We start from the raw sequence: 12,017 nt of genomic DNA on the forward strand, positions 1-12,017 counted from the left end.
AGTTTTCTGTTATTTGTTCTATTAATTCAATGGGACCTCCCCTATATAATTTTCAGTTCTCAGAGGTATAGTTTTTTAACAAGATGATTTAAATCCCATCTGTTAGATAGTTCAGTTACCATTAATAATATTCTTTTATTATGCACCTCATCATAAAATATGTTGTTATCCTTAAATTTAAAAGAAAAAAAAAAGAAGACAAACTATTTTAGGTGGAGAATGAATCATATATGGAGCATGTTGAAAAACCTCCAAGAGTTCAAATTTTAAACTCCCTTCCCTTTTTAAGGTCTTAGGATTCTGCTTTCTAGTTAAAATTGTACTATGTAATTGGAAGGCAATGATAAACAAATTATTTCTACTCTATAATTTTCTATTAGCCTTTTTTAAATGATTCATCTACTTATAGGAGCAAAGACGTAGCTTTTTGGAACCATTTATCCAGCTCTTGCTTTAGGTGAATCCCCTAAGAATAAATTAAGTGGTGTCTTATGTTACACAGATATGATTGTATAAAAATCATGGTCATTTTGCCTTTATCTTAGACGCACTCCTATGTTTTCTCTGAAGCTGCTGTAACTGATTTTATCATAGAGTACAAAGCTGAACCATTTGTACACATGCATCCATATATTGTTTTCTAAGGAGTAATGACACCATGTCACTAGAGACTCAATTGTTTGAAATAAGATAATGTTAAGATTATTTTTTAAAACAACGATAATAAAAAACAGCAACAACAACCTGAATTAGAAATTGGAATGGAGTAGTTGGAAACAAAAGGATGGTGTTAAACCAGTTTTCACAAGTTGACACGTAATTGGATGATGTTTATGACTGGAGCCCCTAATGGAGAATGTTTTCCCCTCTATGATTCATGAAGTGGTTATAGATCCTGTAGAATATTTAACACAAGACTTATACTAGAAAAGATTAATACAAAAACGATTCATAGATTAGGGATTGGGTGTTTTGGAGATTCATACTTTTAAGAGAATATGTTTTGTTACAGTACTCTAGCACTTTACATTAAAAAACTAGATGAATCCCATGTCAGCTCCTGTCTTTAGTCATGTGTGTGTAACACACACACACACACACACACACACACAGACATACAGCTGATTATAATGCAACAAATGCACTACAGACTAAAAGAGAAAAAATATCACTTACACAATTAGATACTTCGGTTGGTTTTCTCTAATCAAAGTACTTTAGAATGGAACTCTTAAGAATAGTGAAATTTCTCAGGTCACAAACCTCTAGGGCATACTATTTGACTACATAACATTTTTAAATCAGATGAATTAAAATTCTCACACTTGCTTTTTTCCTTATCCATAGATTTTTAAAATAAACTTCTAAAAATAATTTTTAAAAGAAACTTTACAATATATTGTATTCCTTTGAAGATAATATGCTCTCAGTATCTTGTCAATTCCGATGACATCAGTCTTGCAAAAACATGTTCAAAAAGTTGATTGTTTCAGAAATGTATTATTGTACTTTGGCACACAAGATAGGTAACTGTCTTTATCAATGCATTTTCCCAACAGAGGATTACCACCTTAACTGTCACGGTAACTCCTATTGCATGATTTCTGTGGTTTGTGGCTTTGTATTTGATGTTGATGCATGCTGCCTATAATGGTACTAATGTAGCAATTATTTTTATCTGATGTTTAACTTTATGTTTTCTTATACTAATAACCTTTTACAAGTTGAATCACTCTGTGTGCTTCATGAAAAATGTCAAGAAAAAAGGAGCTGTTTTTCTTAAAAATCTTTAGCCTTATCTTAACAATACAGCTTTGTTCTTTGGTGTTTGGGAAATCAAAGCCTTTGGAGAGGGAGAGGAGAAATGTCTAGAAACACAGATAACATTAGCAAGCTAATTTAACTCAACAAAATGAATGTGGGATAGCAATTTTTCATTGTCTTATGAATCAACTCAAAAGCATCTTCAGTATTATTTTGGCCTAAATGTTTGTTGATGTTTTTGTGTATAAGTAGGTAGTATTTATAATTCTGTAACTGTTGAAATTTTTCCTCATTGTAAATCAATATTGGGGGACATTTGATTATGATAAAATTAGGAAGGTATATAGTATACTTATTATTTAAAGCATAAAATTTAATGCATGTGCTGGGTTACTTTTTAAACTTTGTCTCTTCTGGATTTAGGGTCCCCCTGGACCACCAGGACCTCAAGGACTACAGGGGCCAAAGGTTATTCTTGTTTTACTTGTTTCCATTTATCACATGTGGTGCAGAGAATCCCATACTAAATAAGTGTATCTTTGAAAATGAATCTTACAAAATGTTAGAGAAGCTGAGATTAGCAATATTACTTAAAAGAGCTAAGAATCACAATTCAGGTTTGGGCTAAAGGAAGCGGGATCAGAACAAAAGCAAAATTAGGAAGTAAAGGAGAGAAATAGGAATGGCATTAAATTTAGAAGAAGGACATTCAGAAAAACAGAATATTAGACAAGGGAAGAACAAGTTTTACAGAAATTATAAATGTAAAGAAACACTAATTGTGGTATATGAAGAAAGGAAAATATTTAAATAGAGGAGGATCGAAGGAACATTTACTCTGACACTGAAAAATATTCTTCCCTCCAATCCTTTGGAGGGAAGCTCTAGCATTATGCATCCACAAATGACAATTTTAGGAATCATTTTTGAATCATTTTTTTATAACATATCCTGTTATACATATTCAGACATTCTGCCTTTTAAATCTTATCTAATGCAACATGCCAGCTATGAACTGTAGAAACCTAGAATTACTTGATTATATCTGAAATTTGTTGGTGGCGTTAAATTTTTCCCTCCAATCTAAAGCTTAGTTATACAAGCACATTTGATCAATTAACACGAGGCCAGTCACTCTGGCTTTTCAGAACTGAGTTACATGTGTTGAAATATGACTTTCGTCATTGAATTTTTGTAGTCGATTCAAGTAGTTTAGAAATCCGTTTTTTGTTTATGCCTTGTAAGGCAGTTTATTTGCTAAGTCTATCATACACACACACACACACACACACACACACTCACCAGCTTTTGTACACTTACCTTTCATGATACTTAAAAACAGAGGAAGCTAGCATAAAAATGTAATTTTTTCTATTAAAAAAAGGAGTATAAAGTAAAATATTACTGAGTTCTTTGGCTATGTGAGATATATTTGAACATAGATCTTAATTTCAAACAGATTTCCTGTATAGCAATGTCAGTTTGGCATTTTTAACTTTCTGTTTCTCCACCGCATTCTGGTCCCTGAGAGATGTAACACACACACACACACACACACACACACACACACACACACACTCAAACTCACACAAATGCTCCAGTCACACACAATCTTTATTCCTGGTGAGCAAGTCGGTCTGGATTCTTATCGTAAATATCTTGATGAGCTGGAGTAGACAACCTACCAGGAGATATACAGATTCCTTTTTCCTTTGTGTAGAATCAACCAAGGTCTGAATTCCTGGTTCATCTCTTCACTTGGCTAAGTCTCCAGAACCAAAATTCTCCCCAGTGCTCAATACGTACCTCATTCCCTACAAAGCTCAACACCATCCCGGACTTTCCTTTACACCCCAAAGGCCTACAAAAGCCCAAAAGGTACCCATCCATTGACCCAAAGGGTCAAAAAGGACGACCTAGCCAAAATCCACATCCCCCTTGTTTTACAATCCAATTGCTATTCACTTTTTAATTCAGTTAGTTAATAAGTAATTTTTGAGTCTCTACTCTGTGATAAATACTAATATCTAGTAAAGATACCAAAGTATATTAAGGAGTTTCAACAAGGGGCTTACAGCCTGGGGAGGAAGATAGGCAAGTAAAGCAATAATTATCTACAAATAGAATAACTGCTTTGATTAAAATCAAAATGGGAAAGCCCATCTCTGCCTTGGGAATCAAGGATGGCTTCAAGCTGATATTTAAAGATGGGGAAATTGGCCAAATGAATGTCTAGACAAGTGGGGTACATGGAAGCGGTTATTCTTCCCCTCTTAACTCTTACTCCTGCCACCCTTCCCACTGTACTGTCACTCTGTCCCACCCCTCACACCTCACAATGGTCTTGTAATTGAGATCTGAGGTTAGTTGACATAGTCCTTTATGCTTTCCATGATCTCTCCTTGAGAAAGTTGGGATAATTAGGGTGAGCTGCACATGGCCATGAGCCACAAATACAACCAGAGTCAAATATAAAACCCATTCTCACTCAGGACTCAGCCTCAGAATGAATGGGAATCTATTCAATTAACATTTCTCCTTCCTTTATCAAACGGGGATTGTTCAACCTCTTGCACATCCAATAACTTTACAACTTACTCTCGATGGCTGAAGGATAAATGAATAACTCATGAATTATGTTTTTCTTTTAAACATTCATGGGTCACATTTTAAAGGTAAAAGTTTAGCAAAGCAATCATTATTGGACCCAGAGTGCTGACAAGTATTCAGACGGAATGAAACTAAGGCTAGCCAGTTGCATTCAACCTCAGCAGGCTTGTTTGTGGCAAAATAAACTTTGCTGCTACCACAAAGAGCAGGAAATCTGAAATAAGGAAAGGCCTTTCTTTTCTTTTTTCATTTGTTTGTCATGCCTTCTTAAACACTGGGAAGCTCAAATTTCATGCTGTGGCCAATAGCTCTTAAAGTTTTTACCAGGGAAAAGAGCTCTAGCCATTCCAATACTGTGGTTTATAACATTACCAAACAAGCCTTTCTAGAAAAATACAGCCTCAAGTCAGCTCCCTTGAAAATCTGTCTGTGAGGCAGGCCACTCACCCTCAAAAGACCTGTTTTTACAAAGTTTCCACAATGTGGAAAGCAGGGATATTTATAATGGAATCCAAATACGTAATTCATTGATATAAAATATCTAGCCTTTCAAAGAATTTTTTCAGTACCTTTCCAGCCGAAAGGTGACTGGACATTTGTTGTTTGAATAAATCTCTAGCACATTGTTTAAGTTTGTTTTTAATAGAAGATCCTCAGTTAAGAAAACATAAATCTATATATTTTGCGTTTGTCAAGGGTTCTAATAAATCATAATATAAATACTAAATTTAGTTCATTCCTAGCATAGTAGAGGAAATTGAATTGATCCAAAAACAATTTTATGTGGATTAAGCTATTATCTGATTTATTATACCCTTCAGTGAGGCTTATCTGAAAGTAACACATTTCCAATCATAATGAATTTGTGTCCACGGTTCAAACAATCATAAAGATTGTTTAAGAAGAAAAAAATTAACAAACTGAGGCCTATAGGTTGTTGCTGTAGGATATGGTAAGCCATCAAATGATCTCTATCAGTTTTCTTTCACTAATTTTTTTTTTTTTAGCTAGCATCTCACATGGGAAAAAAATAAAATAAAAACATTGGATCTTAACTACATATAAGTATTGTTGTACATAATATTCAAGAAAATGTTATTTCACTTAGTTTAGATATGTGGTATGATGTAAGAGTATTCTTGGATTATGATGCATTTGCTGAAAGTCAAATTGTGCTGTTACCAGCTAGCAACATATTTATTTAGTTTAGTATGCTACCAATGATAAATGGAAGGAAGCCATCAATTTTTATCTTAACAGGGAGAGCCAGGATCTCCAGGAATCCCAGGAGTTGATGGAGAGCAGGTAATTTTCAAAGAATACATACTGTCATTTAAAGCATCATTATTGATCACTACTTTTATTATAGTTTTAAGCCAAAAAGGCATGAGTGTTGATACATGATATCCTCTCTTTTTTTTCACCATCTGTTCTGGAGACTACATTAACTTTAAAAAGAAATTAAAAAAAAAAAAAAAAGAAATTGGTTTTAGACAGTTTTTTTGTTGTTGTTGTTTGTTTGTTTTTTGCAGAAACATACGAGTACAAGCTACCATATGACTTTAGTTTTGTCTTACTACTTCTTATCAATCTACCAGTGGTTCCTTTGTGAACTTTCAATAGACTTGTAAAATTATTACCAATTTAGTAAGAATAGCCTAATTTTTGTCAGTGAATACAAATAATTCAAGATGAAAATTAGTGACCATAGTTTCCACAAAATTAGATATTGCTTGTGTTATTTTGACAATGTTTTCTTTTCCCAAAAAACATTATACCTAATTTTCTAGATCATTAGAAAAGACAGAAACAAGCAAGACATTAGTAGCTTTGCAGAATGTGGTGGTTTCTCCAAGGGTTTCCCCCAAAACAGAGGTTGGCAAACTTTTCCTATAATTGATCAGATACTAAGTAACTGTTTTAGGCTTTGCAGGGCACATACAGTCTTTATCATTTTTTTTTTTTAACAACCCTTAAACTTTTTAAAAACATTCAGCATGTGTCAAAACAAGCCCTGGGCTGGATTTGGCTGATAAGCCAAAAATAATCTGGCCAGGAGACTGTGAACAGTGTTCAAAATTCAGAATCGAATCACAGGATTAGTTTTAAGCTATTTGGTTTTTCTGAGCTCCCATTATTTACCCAAGAAATAGCTAAAATCAAGTAGATCATAAGAAATCAAGGGGATTCTTGATACAGTTAGTGAAATGTACTCCTCAGAAGACAGTATTAGATAAGGAAATTAAGTTTAAGAGAAGAGTTATTTTAATATCAGAGATGTATGTTGAAATTACATAATGTCACGTTAAATAAACGTGGTAGTTAAAGAGACTTTAGATGATTGCTATGTCAATCAGAGATCACATTAGAATTTTAAAACCTGCTTGTATATTACCTTTCCCATTATTAGTCATTATAAATAAATTGACATATGTAACAACATAATCCATTGTCCCTAAATATCCAATAGCTGGATTTTTTTTTTTCCTATAGGCTTTACAAGGTTTTCTTCTGTTACTAAGTGCAGTAGGTTGGCTAGTCTTCTGCTATCGCTAGATTCCTAAAATCAACCAGGGTCTGACTTACCAGTAAGATTCATTTATCCATTGAGACACCTACCTACCCTTCCACCCACCCAGTGGGTGATTCTTCAGTAGGTGCTATGAAATAGGCTTAAGTAACAAGAAGAGACACATTTCTGTCCACAGTGGTTTTAGCATAGAAAAGATGAATAGGTTGTATAGCCTTGGAGCCCCTTGCTATGATTATCTCTACTGAGGAATGGGTCATCTGGTCATATCACATTGAGTTCTCTTTGATGAAAACGCTTAACAACATAAATTAATTTCAGTATTAGTATCACAAAATTCAGATTTGTTAGCATTCAAAATACAGATTTACCTATTTCCTCACTGTAAAAATGAGAATAAAAATAACAACTTGGATCACCTCATAGAGATTTCATAAGAACAAAATAAGAACATTGTGGAAAAGCTGAAGTATTTCTAAGCATGGATTGATCAAAAGTGTGCAGTGAATGATTTACCTGTCTGTAGATTGGACCATTGAAAACTGATGGTGTGGGAACTTCTGCCTGCTTTTAAGGGGAGTATAGTGGGTGAAGATAGGAGAAATTTATTTGGACCTTTGTTATTATAGCACTAGGTCCTGGTTCAAATGTATATTGTACTCTTGAGAATTAAATCCATTCAATTGTTTTCAGGACAGGTGATGTAGAATTAGCTGCCAGGTAAAACTATGGAATCAGGAGAAATGATGTCAACACCTAAGTCCATGTGTTCCATACTTAAATGGCCTCAGTCATAGAATTTAATCACTTCTACTATGTAGGTAAATAGTATTGATTCAGTGTAGAAGGTTGCTACAGGAAATAACTCTACCTAAAAATGAAAATGAGGATCGTCTCTGTGTAGGACTTGTCTATTGGCAAAATTGATCTGGAATTCTGTTTTCCCTAGGATGTAACTACCAAGGGTCAGTATGATTCTTAAATGCAAACCATATCACTTTGTAGGGACTCAAAGGTTCAAAGGGAGACGTGGGGGACCCAGGTATGCCAGGTGAAAAAGGAGGCATCGGACTTCCAGGATTACCGGTATGTTTATACTTTTTGTGATGTGTTCACATTAAGAAAGCTAGCAGGAGAATTGTATTATAAGCTGCAGTATCATCTAACGGTTCATACAATAGTCTTCGTTTTAAATAATTGGAGTATTATTGGTTAATCGCTACAGCTGGGGTTCTAAAACAAATTTTAAAGCATCTAAGCAAATGAACTATAAAAAAAAAGCCTTCATGTTTTCCTGAATTATTTTCACTAGAATATAGTAAAATAAAGTTGGTCACTTTTACTTAGCATGCATAAGATGGTGATAACTGATCATTTAAAAATAAACCATGATAAAAGAAAATTAATTGAACAATGTAAAACAATTGAAAAACAAATTACTCTGGAATGTGTTCTTTATGTGTATGATACTATGGGATGGTGTTTTTATGGGGTTTTTTCACTCATAATATTTACTGAGAATTGGGAGGGGAAACTGCAAAAAAAAAAAAAAAGTAGGACAAAAAATAGAAAACCTCACTGCCCTTGATCTTTTTTAAAACAAGGAAATGTGTAAATAAGTGTCAATGACAACATAGTTAAAAGACTGACCTTTGCCTTATAAAGTGAGCATCATCATAAAAAATATAACATTTATAATCTGATTTATTAAGCAAATATATAAGTTTAACCAATCAAACCTAACTTTGTTTGCATTTACTTTATATTTTATTTCACATGTTACCCACAGTCCTAGGGGCTTGAGGAAGCTTGCTGTTTAAGACTAAAATGCAGGGAGATAAATCCTTCTTTTACTTATCATACGTGTAATATTATAAAAATGTCAAGAGTATGATGGGTTTGGGGAGAAATTTCAGCTGCTTCTTACACTTTGGAAATAATTTGACTAGCTCAACTCTCTTAATTGTTATTTGTAGGGTGCCAATGGAATGAAAGGGGACAAAGGAGACTCTGGATTGCCAGGTCCTCAGGGCCCTTCCGTAAGTCTATATGGCTAACCTTCCATGGTTTCTGAAAAACTCTGAAACGGGCCTATTATTCATCTAGTTCAACCTGTGCCAGATGGCTTATCAAAAATGGAAAGACCGTCAACCCGTTGGTTTGTCAAACTGTAGAAGAAATATCTGTTGGCCTTGTACAATGAGAGACAAAATGTCCCAGAGGCAATTTTTCAGAAGACTGTCTAATCCTGAGCAGAAAATCAATGGTTTTCCCACAATGCTTGTGGGTAGAGCTTTGTGAATACAGAACATACATTCTTTTTTTTTTTTTTAGAGCCCTGTTGTTACTTAGTGAAATATATGAAAGTTTAATAGTGGTTGTGGCACTATAGCGTTTCTTGGTAATCAGTTGCTTCCTTTTCTTTTAATGTAGTTTTGATTTATTCTGGATTTTGTGAAACAATTGTATTTTTTTTCTAAGTTTTTGTTCTCATGAAGAAATTTCTAAACCTAGAGAATCAAACACATCACTTTTTCCAGTATCCTTCTTTCTCTGCAACTATTAGTGGCCTTAGCAGAACCCCGGCAAAAGATTCAAGCCAAACCACCTTGTCTAAATGAAGTAACCAAATCCATGTTTATTTTTTGGACATACAGATCATAGGCCCACCAGGCCCACCAGGGCCCCATGGCCCACCAGGCCCCATGGTAAGTCTCTCTTCTCTCCAAAATGTAATCATTTATTTATGAGCATGCTACTATAGAAAACATGAATGCATTCCTCCAAACAGCCTCCAAACAGAAAAGGAAGCAAACAGATTGTATTTTGTACTGCTCTCATGGAATGGATAGAAAATACGAGTTGCTTTGAGATATACTGACTTTACAGTATTATCGTTTACTTCCCCAAACACATCCATTGGGAAGAGATAGTTTTGTGATAGGAAAGTTGAAGACAGACAGATTTGTCAAGCTTTCCTCCAACCTTATGACATCAACATCAGAAAATCATTTTAACCAATCTCTGTTCTAGGCCATTAGTAGCAAAATATTTGTAGCAATTAATGACTGTTTCTAACCTTTAATGAAATGTTCAATAAGAACATTTATAAAATAATATGATAAAAATTGAAGCTCAGTTCTACAGATGACATATATTATTGAATCTTTTCCTTTGTACGTTTATAGTACTTTGGTAGATACAATGTTTACGGCAAGTATCCATCAATGACCAATGGAGACAATGACCATGCCCTCATAGGGCGTCTGTCCAGTGAGGAAGGCAGCCATTAAACCAGTGTAATTTTCCAAATGTCTACCTGATGACAGCTTTGTTAAGACTGGAATATGGAATGCAGAGTGTTTTGAATGCTTTTGACTGGGGCAGGATGGAGACAAGTGTGGCAGTTTCTAAGGTCACGTTCATGTCTAAGGTTTAACTAATCATATGGATTAAATAAATTGTGGGTCACTCTTTCCTCCTGCTGCTCTATGAAAGAGCATCATTGCAATGATCTGAGCCACAGAGAGTAGCCCCAGATCCAATCATCTGTTTATTACTAACTGTCATTTCTATTTTATCCACAAAACAATTATAATTAAACTTATTTTCTTAAAATTAAACAGTTTGTTAAGAATTAAGTAAATAGCATGCTTTTGGCTTTTTCATAATCCATTTTAAGTTCGAAGATTAATTTAAAAACATGATATCCTGTTCTATCATAAAATTAATTAGTTCAAAGGAATTTTAAATCATTACTAAAATGAGATAAGAATATTTGATGAAATATCATTTTCTGAAAATGTTTATCCACAACTTAATCTGAAGAGAAAATATTATTCCAATGTAGACATACCTAACAAATATCTATGCATTGCTTGATAAAAAAATTTTCCTACTGTTTTATGATTTCACTGATGGGTATTTAAATACTCTTCTCTCTAATGGCTTATTGAAATCACTTGGAAGTTTAAAGCAATTCACAGTAACCTCTAGTTAATTTAGGTTGGCTAATTAGTCTCTATATTTAGATTTTCCACAAAATACAGGGGAAAAGCTCTGATTCATGCATGCAATATGACTTCCTTCCATTGGTAAATATTGGTTATAAGAACCTTGAAGAATTCATCTTTGTAAAAATAAATGCATTCTAAATAATAATGCTTACCACTACTGTATTATAATCCCTTCATTAGTCATAAATTAAATAACTGATACAACAGGGTTCCAGACTTGACTATCATCTTTCATTTCCTTTCTACTTTAGATACCTCAACACCTGAGGCTAGAGCAGTTAGAAATGGAAAAGGTCCACTTTTAACTGGTACTTAAAGTCTGGGACTTTTCTTTGGCAAATTTCTCTTTTAAGAACTATCTGTATTCCATATAAACTTATAAAGTATTTCATATATTCCAGCTAGATTTCTTTGTTTTTTCAGATGGGAATTTGAGAAATAGGAGTAGTGTGGGTTCACAATACTTTGTTTTCTGTTTTTTAATTTCATATAACCCTTTCAGATTCCTCCCTCCCTCTCACAGGTATTTAACAGAAAGAATTGCTATTAATTATTTGCCTATTACTGAACAATTCAGGAGCTGGAAGGAACTTTCACCAGTGGTGACATCCACTGGCCTACCTCTCGCTGTGGCTTAAACAATAAGATTCTTGTTTTATACCTCTTTTGTTATTTTATGTAATCACTTCTGCTGGGAAACAGTGAATCAGTTCTTAATTAAAAGTTGTGTTTTTCATTTTCAGGGACCCCATGGACTTCCTGGACCAAAGGTAATGTAACAAATCCCTTGATTATTTGATTTCTGTTTCCTTGTTAATCATGGAGAAGCATGATGGAAGCATGTCTGTCCTGTCTTATTTACTTGTCAAGTAATGTTGATAATCTTTAAGCCTTTAAGTATCCAGATGTTTAAATCTCATAAAACAGAATGACTTAGGACAAATTTAAGTGACATCACCTAGAGATGAATTATTCCCCGTTTTGCCTTTTTCCCTTGTCACTATATAAGTTTCTTAAATCACTAATCATAACATACTCAAAATCAACCATTTAGAAGTAAATCTGACAAGGTTCTCAGACTAGTCCACATGCTTTCT

General features: G+C 33.9%; 1 protein-coding gene across 1 annotated transcript in view; it reads left to right on the forward strand.

Moving 5' to 3' along the window:
• The window catches only part of COL25A1 (collagen type XXV alpha 1 chain), a 436,443-nt gene that overhangs the window by 395,158 nt on the left and 29,268 nt on the right, over positions 1 to 12,017 (forward strand). The window contains exons 24-30 of the mRNA XM_074322592.1: positions 1,560 to 1,583; positions 2,188 to 2,232; positions 5,635 to 5,679; positions 7,910 to 7,990; positions 8,881 to 8,943; positions 9,562 to 9,612; positions 11,664 to 11,690. Coding sequence (XP_074178693.1) covers positions 1,560 to 1,583; positions 2,188 to 2,232; positions 5,635 to 5,679; positions 7,910 to 7,990; positions 8,881 to 8,943; positions 9,562 to 9,612; positions 11,664 to 11,690 — 336 coding nt within the window. The remainder of the gene's footprint in view (positions 1 to 1,559; positions 1,584 to 2,187; positions 2,233 to 5,634; positions 5,680 to 7,909; positions 7,991 to 8,880; positions 8,944 to 9,561; positions 9,613 to 11,663; positions 11,691 to 12,017) is intronic.

This window comes from Rhinolophus sinicus, linkage group LG02 (genome assembly GCF_036562045.2).
Source record: "Rhinolophus sinicus isolate RSC01 linkage group LG02, ASM3656204v1, whole genome shotgun sequence".
Classification (NCBI taxonomy): Eukaryota; Metazoa; Chordata; class Mammalia; order Chiroptera; family Rhinolophidae; genus Rhinolophus; species Rhinolophus sinicus.